The 18,988-nt window shown below is 42.0% G+C and overlaps 1 protein-coding gene across 3 annotated transcripts in view; it reads left to right on the top strand.

Moving 5' to 3' along the window:
* The window catches only part of LOC149472138 (ubiquitin carboxyl-terminal hydrolase 22-A), a 154,158-nt gene that overhangs the window by 5,592 nt on the left and 129,578 nt on the right, over positions 1-18,988 (top strand). For all 3 annotated transcript variants that reach the window (XM_089691529.1, XM_089691515.1, XM_089691521.1), the window contains exon 2: positions 9,986-10,266. In XM_089691529.1, coding sequence (XP_089547655.1) covers positions 10,147-10,266 — 120 coding nt within the window. In that variant the 5' untranslated portion in view covers positions 9,986-10,146. The remainder of the gene's footprint in view (positions 1-9,985; positions 10,267-18,988) is intronic.

Here is an 18,988-nt window from a genome sequence, read left to right as displayed (position 1 = left end):
CAAATTGTGTTTTGGGTTTATTTTTGATTGCTTGTTTTTATCCTATAAAATGAGGTCCTCTGGATTAAATGTGGGTTTCTTACAGCCTTAATGTGTGGTTTAATGTGTATATAAATACAAGAACAAAAATATATTTTTTTCCAGCTTACCCATTCCTTGGATGCGGTGGCTGCAATTTTTTTTTTTTTTTTTTTTTCTCTTCCAGGAACACGTCTGTCAAAGGATGGCAACACTCGTTCACTGTACTGTATCCATGGAGAAAGCAGTAATGTTGCCTTAGTGCAGGAAGTGTTATGACTACAAAATGCTTCCCTCTTATCCATAGCATAGGGTAGAGGTGTTCTGTAGTCCTAGCAGACTTCCTGATCACTTTGCTTGAGATTACATTGCGCAGTGCACTGGGACAGCAATCAATTTCTGTCTATTAATGGTTAACAGACTAAAAGGGAGCAAAAAATGTTTTTGTTTATAATAACTTGTGACGATTGCAATATGGGACCTGCTTTTGCTGTCTCTTTAGGTGCAGGTTCTTGTGCTCTCATCCTAGCTCATGTATTGAAGCTAGTAAAGTCTGAAGTCTTAAAGGCGAAGTTCACCTTTGACTAAGAAATAAATGCACATATTTCTTCCCAGTTTAAAATGGACATTTATTATGCAAAGTGTTGCACCCACAGTCAGATCATGGGTTCAATTTCAGGCTCCTGTCTCCCTCCAGCTTTCAGCTCATACTTCCTTATGGGCTGTTGGGAGTGGGAATGGACTACGTGCGTACCAGTCAGTATATTTTGGCCCATTCAAATTACAAGTCCATCTGCCATGGCTCTGCCCATGCAGCTGTGCTGTTGTCAAAGTGTGACAGCGGGGAGAGTATCCCCTGCCTGCTTTCACAGGGATATTGGGGGTGCAAAAGGCAGATCTGCAGCATCTTACACCCTAAATATGGATGTAATCTGTAACATGTTCAAGAAGGTGAACTTCCTTTTAATTCAATTCATGGGTACTTGTTTGGGTCAGTGACTGAGTAAAAAAAGCAGGACCAAATTATGTCCCCACATTTTGTACCACCTTTTTATAAACGACCACATAAGAAGCTCACATTTTTGTCCTCTTGTTCTCTGGGGGAAGAAGTTCTCAATGTACAAAGAGCGAATACCAGCACATGGGGCTAGATAGTGTTTGATACAACAAGTGTGATGGTTACCTAGGTAAATAGGTTGATAGTGTCTATTAAACTGTTTGTAACGGTGCAGATTTTTTTTTTGTTAATAACATGTCGTATTTACCTGCTCTGTGCAATGGTTTTGCACAGAGCAGTCCCAGTCCTCTTCTTGGGTCCCCTGCCAGTGCTTCAGGCGCCTCCCCCTGCTGATTGCCCTCAGAGTAAGCTGCTTGCTCCTGAGCCACCTCTGTGTCTGAGATGCACAGAGCACGGCTCAGTCCCGCCCCCCTCTCCCTCCTCATTTGCAGTGATTGATATCAGCTGGAGCCAATGGCTCCCGCTACTGTTTCTCAGTCAATGAGGAGAAAAAAAAAACACTTTACATGGTTTCATGGTTATCCAATGGAAGGTGAAAAAATGCTTGTGAAAGACTTTCAAATTTTCACAGTTGACAAGTAAGGAATGTACTTTTCCAGATAGAGATGGTGGAAATATAATGGGAACTGAAATTGTTTTAGACTGAACAAATACCTTTTGGATAATAAGTCATTATTGACAGCTCTTATATTGAAACTTAGATTTAAAGTGGTTGTAAACCTCTGATATGAAAAAATTAACAAAACATATCCTCTTACAGTGTGTACTTGCCTCAGTCCAAAACACAGTGTGATTTCTGTCTGTAGTCTTGTTCCTCTATCTGCTTGAGTCATTTCTGACAGAATGTGCAGACTCCAGTGGATGGAGGGGGATGGGCAAGGGGACCTCTAGCACACAGCAGGTGATTGACAGCCACAGCTGTGCATGTCTCCCTATAGAATTATTGGGGAGTTGGGTGTGTCCCTTCCTTCCAGTCAGGTCTCAGATTACACTGGGCTCTCCTGTCTGAGCTGTGCAGTGTATGCCATCAGAAAAGTACCACCTGCCTCTGAAATCTTAGACAATTTTTGTAAATTCTGAAATGGCTGTAGGGAAGAAGGCTATAGATATGATTTCAATTTTGTGTATCGCCTGAGGCCAGGCATTTAAAAATTTTGGGTAAATGTAAGGGTTTACAACCAATAACTTCTTAAAGTGTTGACATGTTGGATTTTTTTTTGTGTGTGTTAACCGCACTGCATTTTCAGTATGGAAAGTTTACACAGTGGTCACCTGTTTATTAGAATGTGTTTAAACCAAAAACTATTTTTCCAAGTTGAGTAGAGAAGGGAAGGTTTATAACCTCTGAGGTTTTTTTTAGTGCTGTATGTGTCCCTGCTTGGGAAATTTTACTGTTTGTCCTAGGACCTTTGTTGTTGGAACTGTAAGTGAGGGAAAATACAAAGTTTTGAGTTGCCACAGCTTACGATTCTACAGAAGCAAGTAGGGATGCACCGAAATTTTGGTCGCCGAAATGAAAAAAAGCAACGATACAGATGCCGAATAAACCCCGCCCCTTGCCACTGGCTGCTGCTCGGTAGTTACCTGAGAAACCATCGAACAATCCTGGCGTTGGGCATAGAGATGAGTGAAGGAAAGATGGCCTCCACTCATCTCTATGCCCTTGGTGGACCGAAGTGATGTCACTTCCGATTCCTGCCATTTTTTTTTTTTTTTTTAAAGCACAAGATTAATGATTTTTTTGATCCAATCCTTTACCTGTCACTAATTATTTCTATCACAAAGGATGCATACATTTCTTGTGATTAAAAATAAAAGTGATTAAAATTTTGTTAAAGGAACAGTGCAAAAAAAAAAAAAAAAAAAAGGTTTTAAGTGCCCCTGCCCCCCCCCGTGGCCATGCCCACATATATAAATGTTCAAACCACACACGTGAAGTATCGCCATGAACGTCAGAGCAAAGCAATAATTCTCACACTAGATCTCCTCTGTAACTTTACACTGCTAACCTAAAGAAATTTTTCAAGCATCACATGGAGATTAAGTACCGCAGCTTCATACCATTCCACGAGCATGTGCAATTTTAAAGCGTGACATGTTGGGTATCTACTTGCCATAACATCCTCTTTCATATTGTACAAAAAATTGGGTTATATATTGTTTTTTTGTTTTGTTTTTGATCAAAGTGTATTTTTTTCCATAAAATATATATTCATTTTTAAAAACTGCACATTTTGGTTTTCAGCCAAGTGCATTTCGGCCCCAAAATTTTCATTTCGGTGCACCACTAGAAACAAGATACTATGCCATGGTTACAGAGAAAGTTACAAAAACACGAGTAAGATACACCCAAAGCCAATAGTGAACAATTAATCCAGTTTGCCCTTCCAATATTTTTCAGTGTCTTAGTGAAGAGTACTAGGAGAGAAGTAGAAATGGAAAAGCAGGGAGAAACGCAGAGAACGATCAGCTTGTGTTGAACAGCCATGCTGGAAAACCAGCATTCAATCAGTGCTTATAGCTAGTGGCTGCAGTGGGGGATTCCCTGCTGTCAGAATACAATATCGCTTGTGTGGATTTGTCAGGATTTCTTTTTTTATTCCGCTTTCCAGTTGAACAGAAACTGTGTGTATACCCTGCTTTTAGACATGGAGCAAGGTCTTCTAGTCTCATAATGTTAATGACAGCTGTAATTGGTTGGCCAGTGGGGGCAGAGGGTGTGTCCCTCCACCTGATTTGCTTTGGCTGAATTTAATAGGTGGATCAGCAGCGAATGTTTGTACAGGTTTCTTGGTGCAGGGCTAAGATGAGGGGTATAGGCTGTGGGATTCTTGTGCAGGTTTGTACTTGAAGGCAAATGATCATGCAGATGTGGACAAGTGCAATTTAAATTACAAAATGTCACCTGAACAGAACGCTACAGGGGAAAAAAAATGTCACTAGAACAGGAGGCGAGCCGAAATGTTCAATGGGAAAGCTTGTTCCTGTGACAATGGTCTAAAAAGGGATCTCCCTCACTTTGAAAATATTTCCTCTTCCATTCTGTTGTGCCTTTGGAAAAGGAAGAGCAATCTCCCTAGTGGGACACAGCACAAAAAAAAAATCTTACAAGAGTTTTAAAGCGGTAGTAAAAAAACAAAAGAATTTCCCTTCAGAATAATGGCTTAATGTGCTAACATCTCATACTAGCACATTATGAAAGACCTGCCTTAGACTGAAGCCCTCTGCTGACAGGGCTTCATCTTTACCCTGTCTCCCTTCAGGGTTCGTGGGCTTCGGCTGTTTGACTGGCTGATGACATCACTCCCATGCATGCACGCATGGCTAAAAATGGCTTAAATGCATATCTCTTTAGTTTCGATCAGGGCTTCATATTTTGAATGATCTGTTATGTATCCCAAAGTTCAGCTTAATTCTTTACAGTGGTTGTAAACCTCAGACAAGAAATAGGAGAAAGCACATCCTTCTATACTGTGTATGTGTGAAAAAACTACTTGTCCAGGGACTAAATCGGTGCCCACAATCTACTTGTCCAGATAAACTTTTTTTTTAAAAATAAAAACCATATTTATATCTGAGGTGATATTAGGAATGTTTTAAAAACAAAAGGTGCTTTATGGCGACTTAAACGTTTTAATATTTTTAACATTGTGCTGTTTATCTCCTCCTCCCCTCCGTGCCCGTCTCCAGCACCGCACATGGGGACTAACGGGGATCAAGAGACCTTGCAGTGTACTAAACACTGATTGGGTGCTTGTCAGGAAAGGGGAGTGTCTGGCTTATCCTTTATCTCTTTTGCTGCCAGAGCCTTTTTTGTATTTTTTGCACAAGATAAAACTTCATTTTAGGCCTGAATATTACACAAAACCCCCCAAACTTGATATGTTTTCTGAAATTGGAGACCCTAGAGAATAAAATAGTGGTAGTTCAAATGTTTAATGTTGCATGAGATTACTGTAAAATTTCAGTAAAAAAATACAAGTTAGGGTAATTTATTGCTTTTTGCGCCCTGAAATTATTTTTTTGTAAAATAGAAAAGATGAGGTTGCAGCGAGTAAATGGATATCCAACTTTTGTCAAACCTTAAATTTGAGTGCACTTGTGAAATGGTGACGCTTTTAAAGCCTCCTAGGTCATCAGTATAGCGTTACGGAGTAGCTCTGGTGCTGGAATTACTGCTCTCATTCTGGCATTTGGGCAATATTTAACGTGTATCGCACGTTAAATATCTACGTTTTCATGCGTTTTACAATTTTAATTTTTTTTTCATCACATAGGGGATAATGTCCCCTATGTGATGATTTTTTGTTAACAGGCTCTTTATTGAGACATTCGGGGTCTAAAAGGGGTCTCTTCCCTGAATGTAATGCAGTGCACATCACACTGCATTACATTCTTTCCCAGCCTCAATTGCCAGGAATCTCTCAACGGGGACCCGGAAGTGACATCATAACGTCACTTTCGGGTCAGGACAAGAAAGGGAGGAGAGTGGAAGTGTCCGCTCTCCTCCCTCCCCTCTAGCCGCCGGCGGTGAGCCGGGCCTGCACATGGGCAAGTGGAGCCGGGAGACAGTGGGCAGGGGGGGCACTCTGTGGAAGCAATCGGGGGCAGAGTGCCCCACCTGATAGGTGGACCCTGCTGCTTGCCCGCAGCAGGGCTGAAGGTTAAAAAAAAAAAAGCCTACCTGCCTGGTACTACATGCATCGGGCAATAGGAATTCAACATCCCTGGTCTCTCCCCAAAGTGTCATTTCTCTCTGCTGCCTGGTTCCTCTATCAGCATGAGTTATTTCTGTCAGCTTTTCCCAGCACCAAGAGCTCTTCACCTTTTAAGAAATACAATAAATGCACATAATTTTGCAGAAAAAAATGTACATTTATTTTTTTTCTTGCAGTAGCCTGGAAACCATTGTATCGTGGATTAGGGCTACAGTGTCAGGCTTCTGCAGACAAGCCCTGCAGCTTCCAGCCTGTACCTGTTACAAAGCTGAACTACAATGGCACTCCTCATTGCCCTCCTAGTTCATTCAAAACTGCAAGCCATCAGGCACAGTGGCTGATGTTAGATGTAGTCTATACATTCACAGAAAACTGACTGACTGGTGAGACTGTGTGGGCAGAGTCCCGCAGAGCCACACTCTTTGAATTGTGACAGCGGGTGTTGGGAGAGGATCCCCCACCCACTGTCACACAGGTGGGGATCTGGGGGAGAGGCTGTAGGAACTGGAGCATGTTACATGTTTCACCCTAAATACAGGTGGAACATCTAACCTGTCCAGAAAGGTGAACTTATTCTTTAAAAGGTGACTGGGGAGGGAGCTACATCACTCAGACTGTGACTCCTATCTGCAGCTGTGCTTGTTCTCTGTCTCCTGTGTGAAGGGGGGGTGTCCCTCTCCTCCAGTCTGGGCACAGAGCTGTGGGCTCTGTGAAGACTTCAAATCCCCACCCCCTGCTGATAGAACTTTGAATAAATCCTTTCCTATTTGTGTTTTTAGAGTGATCTACAGAAGATACGGCTGCAGATACACAGTTACAACTTGTTTAGAAATATTTTTCATATCTGTGTATCGCTTAATGCTAGTCCCTTCACTGAGGATCTGTAAGGGTTTACAACCTTAAATTTAACCTGTGGCCAGGCTATGGACACTCAAGTCTGCACATTCTTAACAAGCAATAAATGGGCTTTAACACAAGCCATCACTGACCTCTGTTGCTGGAGGTATTGTAGAGAAATTCCTTCTCAGTTGGCAAAGAAGCTTTAGTCTGTTTCTGGCCACTTTTAATTCACTCAGTTTTTGCTTCCAGCAGTTACTTGGTAGTCTTGTAATGTGTACACTGCACAGGTGCCCTATGTTTACATTTGTCTGGAAAGCTGCAAAGCTACAGCCTTTTTTTTTTTTTTTTTTCACTTTTCACTCTTCTGGATCCTGAGAGGACCCTGCTGCTGGACAGCCAATAGGAAGTGTCCACATCACACAGGCAGTGGCGTGGACACTTGAAGGACTCAGTCTTGTGTAAACAGAAGAGGGAAAAAAAGACTGATCATTGCTTTGGTTGCTTTTGGTTATTTCTTTTTCAGTTTTGGATAGTAAGGGTTATAACCTCTGTTAGGTTTTTTTTTTTTTTTTGTCCCATTGTAGAGATTTTCCTTTGTTTCCTGTCTCCTCATAGGCACAGCTTTCAGTTGGTGGAAACCCCTCCAAAGTGAAGGAAATCCCTGGTTGTCACCAGAACTAATGTCTCCATTGGGAAAATGTCATTTATTCCTTAGTCTTTTGAAAACTTTGTAATTTTCAGTGATAACGGTCACGAGGACAAATAGGGCATTAATCTTCCTAACGGGGATACATTGATTTTTGTCCATAATTGCCAGAGAGCAGTGGAAGAGCGTGGAATGGTAACTGACAGTCGCTGCTGTCCATTCCGAGCAGACTGAGAGCCGAGCAATCAGTGGTCATATGATCGCTCCGTTTGTCTTAGAGCTGACGTGGGATAGCTACAGCATCATGGAGGTAAGCATGTGTTTTGTTTTTTTTTCAAGCCCCATACTTCTTTAAATTAAGAAAGCTTCTGTTAACATGTCAGATGGGATGCAATTGTGCTGATATATTGCAGGTGCTACACAAACCAACCATGACAGGGCATATAACTTGGTTTGGCATGTGTACACCCCTGGGCACTTCAGCTAAACTATGGGGTTTTACCACCCCCCAAACTGCGAATTTAAATGAACCCTTTAGGTGCTAAAACAGTGACTCAGCCACATGGTTATACCACCTCACAATTTTACGTGTGAATGAGCCCTAAGGGTTCTGCTGCTGAATGCAACTAAGGGTTCATTCACAAATGCAGTAGGCACTGCTGCTCTTCTGCAAAGCTATTCGAGTGTGTTTGACAGGTAGCAAGGAAACTATATTTTGCCTCCTCACCACCTGATTTAAACCATGAATGCTGTGCAGTGCATGCGGCTGTGACATGGTAGTGCAGCAATTAGATTAGAATTGGGTATAAATCCGGTGTGAGGAGGCAACAGTGTGCCCGGTGATCTTTGACTTCTCCCATGTTGTTCAGGTAGATTTCCACCTCTCTAAGGTTGCCTACCCCTGGTCTATGAAAATACAATTTCCAACATTTGTTTTTCATGCTCCATTACCATTATATATTATATGAAATTGCTGCAGGTGCCTACACATCCTGCCATCTTTTCAGATGGTGCCAAAGCTTGTCTGTCCCTACCTGCACATTCCTATTACTAGTGTTTCTGTACTTCCTAGTGATGGACCAGTAGGAATAGGAGTATGGGGCAGAGTTTTTATCTGCAAGCTACACTTCTTGAAAGTGTCAGGCCTCCAGAGACTAAAAAAAGCTTTCACCATACTTTTTAACCCACCTACAAATATAGGTTCTTAATGATAGCAGAAAGCACATATTGCTGTCTGCTGGCGGTTACACATCGTGGCCCATATTTTACTACACATTGTTTCATGGATTTTTCTCCCCACTTAATACAAAAGTTTTGTGATTTAGCGGAGATCTAGTCATGTGACTCTGAGGGGTCATTTTTCATTTCCATTTCATTTATATTGTTCTGTATCAATTTCAGACTTCTGTAGCCTCCTGAAGCCTGCAGAGCACAATACACAACTATGTGCTTTATTTTTTTCAAAGGTATGTCTATGGTACCTCCATAGTGCTACATTTTAAATATGCCTCATAGTGATACAAGGACTATCTGGGTATAAAAGAGATTCAGAAATGATAAGCCTCCATGCACACTAGGATCTTTAAAAAAAAAAAATGACCCTATGATGGTGTGTGATGTGCTCCCTTTTTTTTTTTCTTCCCCTTAGCGTTTTCCTGTTTCTGTGCCTGAATTTAACATTTTGTGTAGCTGGTTTTCCTTAACATCCGATGACTCATCAGCTGTCAGCAGGGTTCCCCACTGATAGCTGAATGTAAACTAAAGAATTGCTGGCAATTATAAATTGAGGGGGAAAAAAACAGCATGGGGTCCAAGCCCTTTTGGGTCTGGTATGAATTTTAAGAGGAACCCTATGCCAAATTAAAAAATGGTGCCACCAATTTTTATTTACTCAGCTTTCAGCAGGGAACTCCGCTGACAGCCAATGAGTCCTCTCTTAAGGATACAGCGGCTGGCTTGCCGGCCTGCTCGTTAACAACCATCCAAGAAAATACCGAAAACCTGCTCTTAGTGGTTGTTAGCAGCATTTTGAGTGTGCAGCTTTTTCTTTTTCTTTTTTTTTTTTTTTTTGCTGGAAAATCACTCCCAAAAATGCAAACAAATCGTGTTGGATATTTTTTTATTTTTTTTTTGCTTTTAGAAGCTGAAGCTTGAAAATCGCCTCTAGCCTTCAGTGGCATGCATGGAGGACACATAAGATAACACTATAACTTCTAGGGGAAGAACAAAAAAAAAAAAAAAGTTCATAAGTTGCTGCAAGGATCTTAATAAGCCAATGTGCATGGAGCCTAAATTTGTTTGTGTTTGCAAAAAAGTGGGATAAAGCTGGTGGAGGAGAAGGGCAAAATGCATGAAATAATAATACATTCAAAATGATGGCAAACCGTTCTGTATTGCCTCTTTGGTGGGCTTGGCAGTCTTGCATGACTGTGACACTTATTTTGTTTTTTTTATCGTTATTAGTTTTTTTGGAGACTAGCATAATCTGACTTTTGTATGTTTGCATTCTATAAAGTTGGTTGGCCAAGCAGTGTGGCCCTGCTTGTACATAGATCCTGCACTTCTTCCTGTTGCCAGTACCTGAAGTAAGTCTAGTGGGGGGACAACCACCATTCTATACAAAGTATAGGAAGGGACAGACTCTGCTTGGCAAATAGTCGATCATGGAACCTGTCTGATATTCTATTTACTATTGAATTCAATTTACACTTTCTGATTTAAATTTTTTTTTTCCCCTGTTTACAGGACACAAGATCATCGATGTCTTAGTTGTAGACTTCTTGGAAAAGCTTGGAAAAACTGCTAAAGGAGGAGGGCGGGGCACTAAGCCCTGTCCTCCTCCTCTTCAAAATACTGCCCCTTGTGTCTTCGGACCCCCACCCTCAGAAATTGCATGTAGGTTTGTCATGAGTCCGTCCGGCTGCTCCCATGTGAACAGCTTTAAAGTGGACAATTGGAAGCAGAATCTGCGTGCAATCTACCAGTGCTTTGTTTGGAGTGGGACACCTGAAACCCGGAAAAGAAAGGTAAGCTTTCTCAAGAAAACCACTCGTTTTCATGTTCCTCTGTAATTTATCAAATTGTATTCTTTGATTAAAAGTTGCTTGTGATTGTCAATTCTAACTGTGCTCCATTTATTGGGTCTAGCCACATCCTTTCCTATCTTTGCTGTCCTAGACCCTCATACAATTTTTGGAGTTCTGTTGTAGACTTGTACTATATGAAAGGGCTGCCCCATTTAGTCCAAGATGATGAAAGGTTGTGAATTGGACGTGACCCATGGAAAGCATTGGTTCCCCTTTTTATGTTCATCCTATTAAGAGCCCTCTCCTCATCTGTAAAGGGATTGAAGAACAAGCAAGGAGAAATAACCAAATTCTGCCCCCCAAATTTCAAGTATTTGTTTCCCTTTAAAAAAATATTCAAAAGAAGACTAACTAAAAAAAACTAAAGGACACTTGCAATAGAACCTTATTGCTCCTTTTTTTTTTTTTTTTTTTTTTTTTCTTGGTGTAATGCAGCCTTTCTCAACCTTTTTAACATAAATTAACTCTTGAAATAACTTTAAGGTTTCAGGTAACCTGCTGATAATTAGAATTCGCCTGATGGTCAGTAAGAAGAGAGCATCTTGTATTGGTGGTCAGTGACAAGATTGCTCCCCTTACAGATGGCTAAAAAGATAATTGGTATTTTATTTCATATTTATCGCTCCAGAAACACCTAGCATCCTGTGGTGGAACCCTAGTTGAGAAAGGTTGGTGGAGCAGCTATAGGTTGCTGACTCTAATATGATTCCTCCAACATGGGTTTGATCTATATAGTCCTATCCCCCTTTTGCATTCTACACCAGCCTTTCTCAACTAGTGTGCTGTCTGAGGTTGTCAGGGGTGGAGTGCTGTGGAATCCTGGTACAGAAAGACAATCTGATTCAAGCAAGCTCCCGCTCCTCCCCTGAACATCGGCACATCGTGAGCTTGGTCAGCACAGTTAGGTGCAGAGGAGGGGGGGAGTCCCAAGCTCTCCTCTTCCCCCCCCCCCCTACAGGGCAGTACCTGACAGCAAGTGCAGGGTAGAGTACCTCATATTTTAGGACTTGTGTGTTTTTTAAATGCTTCTGTGTATGCATGTACATGCATTACTTTTAAGCTTGACCCCTAATCCTGTATGATCAGAATTGCTTTTTTAGGGCTTATTCAGCATAGTGGCATGGACTGCTGCTCCTCTGAAAAGAGATCTATGCTTGGATGCTTTTCATATGCTTTTAAAAAGTTAAGTTTACTTTTTTTATTTCTGCAATAGAGGGCAAACCGGTAAACCCATAGTATGAAAATACACATCAAACACAAATACAACTAGAAGATGTTGCTTTTTTCCTCACTAGGTAAATAGGTAGCACTGACTTTCCGTATATACCAGGGGCGACCCAATTTATTATACAGCAAAAAGTGCAAATTTTAATGCAATACTACAGTGGTGCTTAGATGGTCAGAGAGAGCCAGAACCCATGGCTGGCTCGTAGAAATAAGAAGGTTCTTCTCTGATAAGAGTTCAGGGCTTCCCATTCTATGTAAACATAAGTAATCCACTTTATAACCTATGGGAAAACGGTGGGTTCTATTTTAACAGCTTTCCCGCCACCCTATAGCAGAAATACTGCTACAGGGGCCATTGGTGGCTTCAGCTATCGATCACCAGGTCCCGGCCAGTGATTCCCCGCCGGTGATAGTTGGTTATAACTGATGGGGAAGAGACCTGGATGTAAACAATACCGCTCTCCCCTGTCCGCTCATGCAGATTGCTTTGTATTGCTCTGCATAGCAGAGCAATACAAAGCAATGTACTGACACAATAAAGCACAGGCAGCACACTGTAAGACAGCATACATTTAACCCTTTGATCTCCCCAGATGTTAACCCCTTCCTGCCCACTGTCATTAGTACAGTGTCAGTGGTGTTTTTTTTTTTTTTTTTTTTTTTTATAGCACTGATCAATGTATTGGTGTCACTGGGGATGTCAGTGACAGTTCCCTCCTCAGTGTCAGAATGCCTGCCGCAGTCCTGCTATAAGTCACTGATTGACACCATTACTAGTATGTAGCCTCCCTAGCAGTCTGATTATGTCCATATTTCTGTGCTGAAAGCGGTATATTTTTTGCATGGAAATATGTCGTTTTTTTATTGTAGGCCTGTAATTTTTAGGAATAACTCACTGAAATCTGTCCGAACAAGAGTCTAGTGAACCCCCGGGTATGTTAAAATTTGAAACACAAAATCATAAATTATAATTAAATAATCATAAAAAATTTAATAAATTTAATTCAATAATATAATCAAACCAAAAACTTTGAAATTTGAAATATAGGGCCAAGTTTGCACATCACTGAGCAAAGTCTCAGTGTCTGATGACAAATTTCCCATGAATCATCACTCAATTCTGCAAGTGGTTCTAATTTACTATTGCTGTTCTCTAGCTGGTCTAAAACCGCTTTTGACCTAAAGGGACGCTTTTTGGATGCCATGGACATTTCTCAGTTTACAGGCAGGGCACAGGACAAAGCACTAGGCACAAAATGTATGTGAAATGGTTTGATACAGTAATGTTTTACTATGTGATTTTAGTGTATTTAGTGAATGTCACTTTTTCAAATTTTTTAATTTCCCGCCGATCCGTCCCCCGTATGTCCCGACGGCGCAGGGAACGGAACCCAGAAGACAGATACCGGCATCCGCCGGAGGACATTGCCAGGGACACTGCAGGAGGGACATCGTGGGAGCGCAGGACAAGGTAAGTGCAGAAGAGATCCCGGAGCAACGCTGCAAGGTATTCCCGAGTGTAGCTTGGGGATACCGCTTTGGTGCTGAAACTTTACCCCGAGCTACACTCGGGAATACTGCCAGGGAGGTTAAGAAAAAAAAAAAATTCCAGTGTATGTTTACCCCTATTTGCAGATGCTATAACTTTCACGTAAACCAATTAATTTACAGATAAAACATTTTTTTTTTTTATATTGTCACCAGTCCAGTACAGCGTTTATTATAGAACTGGTGTGGCGGTGACCAGACACTGACTGGTGACAGTATGTAAAAATAAATAATTAAATTTTTTTCTTTTTTATTACATTTTTTCTTTTTTACATTTTTTTTTTTTTTTCCTTCTACACACTGTGACTAAAGCAGTACAATGTTACCATAGTAACATTGAACTACTCTGGGCAAGTGATCAGGGTTTTGTTTTTTTTAACACATTATGATTGCTAATACCAATGTATTTCATTGATATTTGCAATCGTTGTTACTGAATGAAACGGATTCATTCAGTCTTTTTTGTTGTGATTAGCGGTGATTGGGCAAAGCTCATCACATGATACAGATGGGCTGTGATTGGTCAAAGCAGTCACATGATACAGACAGCCAGTCACAGCTAACAAGATAATTGTAAACAATGGATGGCATGACAGGAAGCCATCCATTGTATACAATTGACATGTGATCTGCTGTGATTTGTCACAGTGGTTACATGACACTGGCAACGGGTTGGTGTAGTGATATGTCATCAGCTGTGTCCCGTGGACACAGCCGGTGACAGATTGTGCTGCTGCGTGGCTCCTTTTTGATAAGACGTCATATGATGCCCAGACACAGCGAGAAGTGTCCCGCCCTGCCGTCAATCTGCTATAGGCTGGGTGGGAAGGTGTTAAAGCACTTTTTAAAGGCCCCCTGACTGGAAAAAGGTTGAGAAACTCTGTTCTACACTATCGCAAGGGGACATTTGGTCCTTGCAAAACATGGAGGTGTATGTCTGCTTGTGTATATGTAAGGGGGTGGGGGTATAATGTTCAATTAGAAAGGGCTTAAAGTGAACCTGTGCCCAGAATATGTACACCAGTATTGACTTATGCTGAACAAGTAATAACATTAATTGAAAAGCAGTCCTATAGCTACACTTTTTTTTGATGCTTTTGTATTAGATTTTTCCACTTAAATCATCGGGAAGAGATAAGAAACCCTTTGTGCACACCAGTCTACACTATGGACACTGACACCTAAGCTCCAACTGCACCTTGGTCTATAAAAGCATCCTTTAGCTGCAGTTACTGTTCTCATACTGGAGTAGATGTACTTGTACAAGTTCTCTAATCATGACACTTGCACCCTTCTCCCTCTTGCCCTTCTGTAAAGCCTGTAAGCAAACTTGCTTATTGTATACTGTAGACCATACAAGAGTAGGTTTGCTAATACGAGGCTATCCCACATGTGCCTATGGATCTACTTCTGTATACAAAATAATTTACAGTGAGTTTGAAAATACATTAGAAGTCCTAGTTATAGAAACTGGAAGTGGTTCAAAAAAGATCATCATAACAACTTTGACTAGTATTTTCTGAAGAGATCAGCAATAGCAACCTACATATCAGCACAGGATTGCTCCACTTTTTAAGGTGTTGTGTGTGTTTTTTTTTTTTTCTTCTTTGTACAGTTCTTTGAAATTCTCAGCCCTGTAATATGTTACCTACAGTAAAATTAAAGTGAAGCCCGAGCTGTTGGCAGCTAAGCCTAAAATTGCTCCCACCACCCCCTTCTTACTAATAGGCCTGTAGAAGGAAGATACTTATAAAGATTCTCAGGGTGCTCCGGTCTGGTCATGTGATCTCACCAGCAGCCAGCTTCAGGGGAGAGAGCAGCAACAATGGCTTGTATGCCTGGGCGGTGATGTCACCCATAGGCTTACTATGGGTTATCCTTCGTCGTATCCCTCTTTTCTGAAGCTGCTGCTGTGAGCCGGTTACATGTCTGGGTCAGAGAGCACCCTTAGAATAGTTAAGTATAAGAATCTTCTTTCTCCAGGGTAGTTTGCATAGGATTTTGGATGGGATGGGAGAAAATGTAAGAAGTATGGACATATGAAAGAGTTCCCCAAAAAAAGATAGTTTCATGTGGGACCATGCAGCTTTATCAAAGTGCTTTATTAGAAAAAACAAAACAAATGTGCATTTCACAAGTATACACACAGAAGCTGAGCACACCACCACCGTAATTTCACCAAACTAAAAAGACGTGTTCTCGTCACCTTTGCAGCTGTTCATAAAACCTCCAACATACACACTTAGGGGGAGAAAGGCTAAAGGTGCAACTTGGGAACATCTGTGGCAATAAACCATGTATTGAATGTAAGTGTTAGATGATTGTCATTCAGTAATGTCCCATATACTATAGATAGGAGTCAGGTTGGGGACCATATATAATTTGTAATTATAGGACGCCTGAGAGTCCAGTTACATTTTGCAAATGAGGCTTGGCGGTCACAATCCGGATAGGAAGGTCCTATTAGTTGGCCAGTTTAGGCCATTTAATGTACCACCATCCACTCCATTAACACAGTTGCCAAATAACAGATTCATGAACAGCATTGTAAATACACAAGTGTTCCATTTCTCACCATCCCTTTAGGTGTTCACTGGGCTTAATTCCAGAAAGCCACGATTAGTTCCATAACTATACCACTAGATGGTGTCTGGATCCGTTTTTCATGGGCTGTACCGCATCAGCAGTAGTTGAAGTCCATACTGTATACATGGCAGGAAGTGCTGGATGCCCAGACATGTGATGGAAGTCGGATGGGACGGCCGCAAACTGCGGGGACGTCACACTCAAGGCATGCATAGGGAGGTGCGGTCCAACATGTTTCACCCAGTGAGCTTGGGCTTCTTCAGTTCTCTCCCTCCGCTCTGAGCAAAGCTGTGACTCCGTTTTATGGCTTTCTGCTCTGCCCCTCCAGTGCTCCCTGGAGCGCTGGGCTGTGGAGGGGGCTGGCCCAGCCTCTCGACTGAGGAAAGATCCCCACTTTAAAGTCGGGTTTCACTCCAGGATATGGAGCAGCACCTGGCTCAGGCTCTCAGCAAGCTGCTGAGAGCCTGAGCCAGCTGCTCCCTTCACCTCCACAGCCCAGCGCTCCAGTGAGCGTGCAGGGTGGGGCAAAGCAGAGAGCGGTGACTGACAGTCCCACTTTCTGCTCAGGGTGGCTGTGAGGACTCAACGGTCATGTGATCGCAGACTTCTCACTGTTAGAGCCGGCGGGGGACATATGCAGCATCTGACCGATGCTTCATCCACCTAGGTAAGTATGGTTGGGGGGAATTAAATCCCATACTACTTTTAAGATCCCTGTACAGGCTGTGGCTGTATTTAAGGATCTTATAGACAAACTACTGTAGTCACTCTTTTCTCTGGTAAGCCCTGCATGGCAATCTGCCGTGGTTGTGATGCTGGTCTGTTAAACCTTAACTAGAACGAGTCCATGCCAGCGGAGCCAGCTTTACTCCACACAAATCGTGTATTTGTGAAGTCCAGCAATACTGTGTCAATGGTGTAGTGGATGTCTCCTATCTTGTTTCCTGTATGAGTCACCTATCCATGAACGTACCTTCTTTTTTTTGGTTGAAATTTTGGTCTGAAGAACAGGCATATAAACAAGTGGAAAGAAATCATTCCTCTTCCTTTTGAGGCAAGAGTTTATAGAAACATTGAAAAGTGATGGCAGAAAAAAAAGAAAGTTGCCCATAGTCTACCCAATTTTTTTTTCCTCTTTTGACTGGTGCATCTGTTTGTCTCAAGCATGTCTGAATTCACTTACTGTTGTCTAACTAGAGATAGAAATAATAGATAGCTGAATACTAGAATAGTGATGATAGAAAAAAGTTAATTTTGTTATTCCCAGACTTAAACCTTTAAGGCAAAACCTAAGCTAGGAGTGCAATTTCTCTGAAAACCCTTGGCATTTAAATCCCCCAGACCAGTAGACTAGTCCTTTTACGGCATGACGGGGCACCCCCACCTTTTAAGTGGGGGCGTTCGTTAACCTTTGTGGGCATTTAGACAGACTGCATCCCAGACGCATAGATACAGGAGGTTTTTTAAACAGGCTGCAGGCTAGAGTTCTGCCCTGGATCCTCTCCTTGCTTCATGTTATCCAACCTTCTGGTGGTGTTGCTCAGATTAGTAGAACTCCGGCACCACCATGCCCTTCACCACACCTCTTGGTTATCTCCTCACCTTTATATTATGGACTCCACTGCAAAAGGAAGATCAGTTGTGCTTTCCTTTTATAATTGAGACCACAATCCTCTTCAGCATTCGCCTGGTCGCTACGGATCTCCCAGGAATAGATGTATTAAAAAGAAGCAAAGAAACATCCAATAGTGCAGACTGCTAGTTTATTTCCATAAGAGAGTTTAAATTCCACTCGCATGTTAAAAAGTTCATAGAGGCATGTCACAGGCTATTGGCATATTCAACTTTCCAAAATGGCGTCTAAACGTCACCCAATGTGATGAGGTCACTACTAGTCTGACGCATTGCGCCACAGTTGGCTTTCGCAAAGGCTCAGGCTAGTCAGCAGCACCACTCTCCTATACCTCTACTGCATTGTCATAGCAGCCTTTTACCACACTCCAACTGCCATCTTTTTGGCGCTCCAAAAAGATGGCGGCTGGAGTGTGGTAAAAGGCTTCTAGGACGTTCGGGGTGCAGTGATGTATAGGAGCGTGGTGTTGTTGACTATCCTGAGCCTTTGAGAAAGCAGACTGGGCGCAGTGCATCAGGCCGGCAGTGAGATTGGAAGCGCTTCACCTGTATTTGATAAAATTCCTTCATTGCAGCTGGACTTTAATTTGTTAGTCACTTGTGCAAAGTACATCTAGGTCTACAAATCAATCTAACACAACTCTCTCTACTGTGAAAAGGTGTCTCCCTTGTTCCTCTATGGATAGGGAAGCCATCCTAAGACAGGACATTTATTAAACTGAAAACCGAAACTTAATGCAGCCATGGCATCTTAAGATTGGTAACCTGACATATGTACAATTTTTGGGGGTTTAGATATGCTTTAACCAGTCCTGCTATCCAGTCCCAGTACATCAGTATGTTTCCTCCTATTTTCTGGCTGTAGTTTGATCTTTGTGTCTGCGTTGTAGCCACTGCCTCATTAGAAAAGACTGACTCCCTCTTTATCATCACTAATGGCCCTCTTAAAGGGGAGACCTTTTCTCATTTCGCCACATCTGTGGCTTGGACAAATCACCATTGAAGTTTATGACTTTGAGGATCATGTTGTTGCCTTTCCTGTCAAGGCACACTCTGGATCTTTGAGGCTTCCTGGGCTTTTCAGCACCAGGCAACAGTGTCCCAGATCTCCAAGGTTGCGACCAGGTCTTCTATTCTCTAAAAGCCTCTATTCACCATGGGGTGTGGGTGGGGGTGTCCTTTTTAGGTCTTGGTCTTTTTCTTTTTTGAGCATTTGTACAAGCATTTTTTTGTGCATTTCAGGCCAGAGCATTTTTTTTTTTTAATTTTTACCCAGTGCAAAGGGAATTGCAAGAAAATAGGCCTTTGCATGCGCTTCCATTGTAGTCTGTTGGGACCAATATGCACAACTCTGCCCCAAAACAAACCCTTGTAGTTTAAGTGATGCTACCACCCAAGTGGTAAAAGGGTACCAGTGAATATAGACGCTCCTAATGTTGAGTGTTTGAAACACTTCTGCTAACGATTTAAATTGCGCTTCAAATTTTCCAGGTGTGAACCTACAGCTTTGGCAGTAAGATCCTACAGATGGCTCTTTGCATTGCTAGCAGTGCCCAGTTTATTTACTTGGGCCTTTTAGCATTTTGTTTGCTGCTTCTTCCACTACTTAGTTGGACTGCTATTGTACATCTGTCATTGAATCAGGAGTCTCTTAATGAAATACAGGACA

Source organism: Staurois parvus, unplaced genomic scaffold (genome assembly GCF_062004578.1).
Source record: "Staurois parvus isolate SC_StPar_1 unplaced genomic scaffold, SC_StPar_1.0 ptg000022l, whole genome shotgun sequence".
Taxonomy (NCBI): domain Eukaryota; kingdom Metazoa; phylum Chordata; class Amphibia; order Anura; family Ranidae; genus Staurois; species Staurois parvus.
This window is presented reverse-complemented; position numbering and strand designations above follow the sequence as displayed.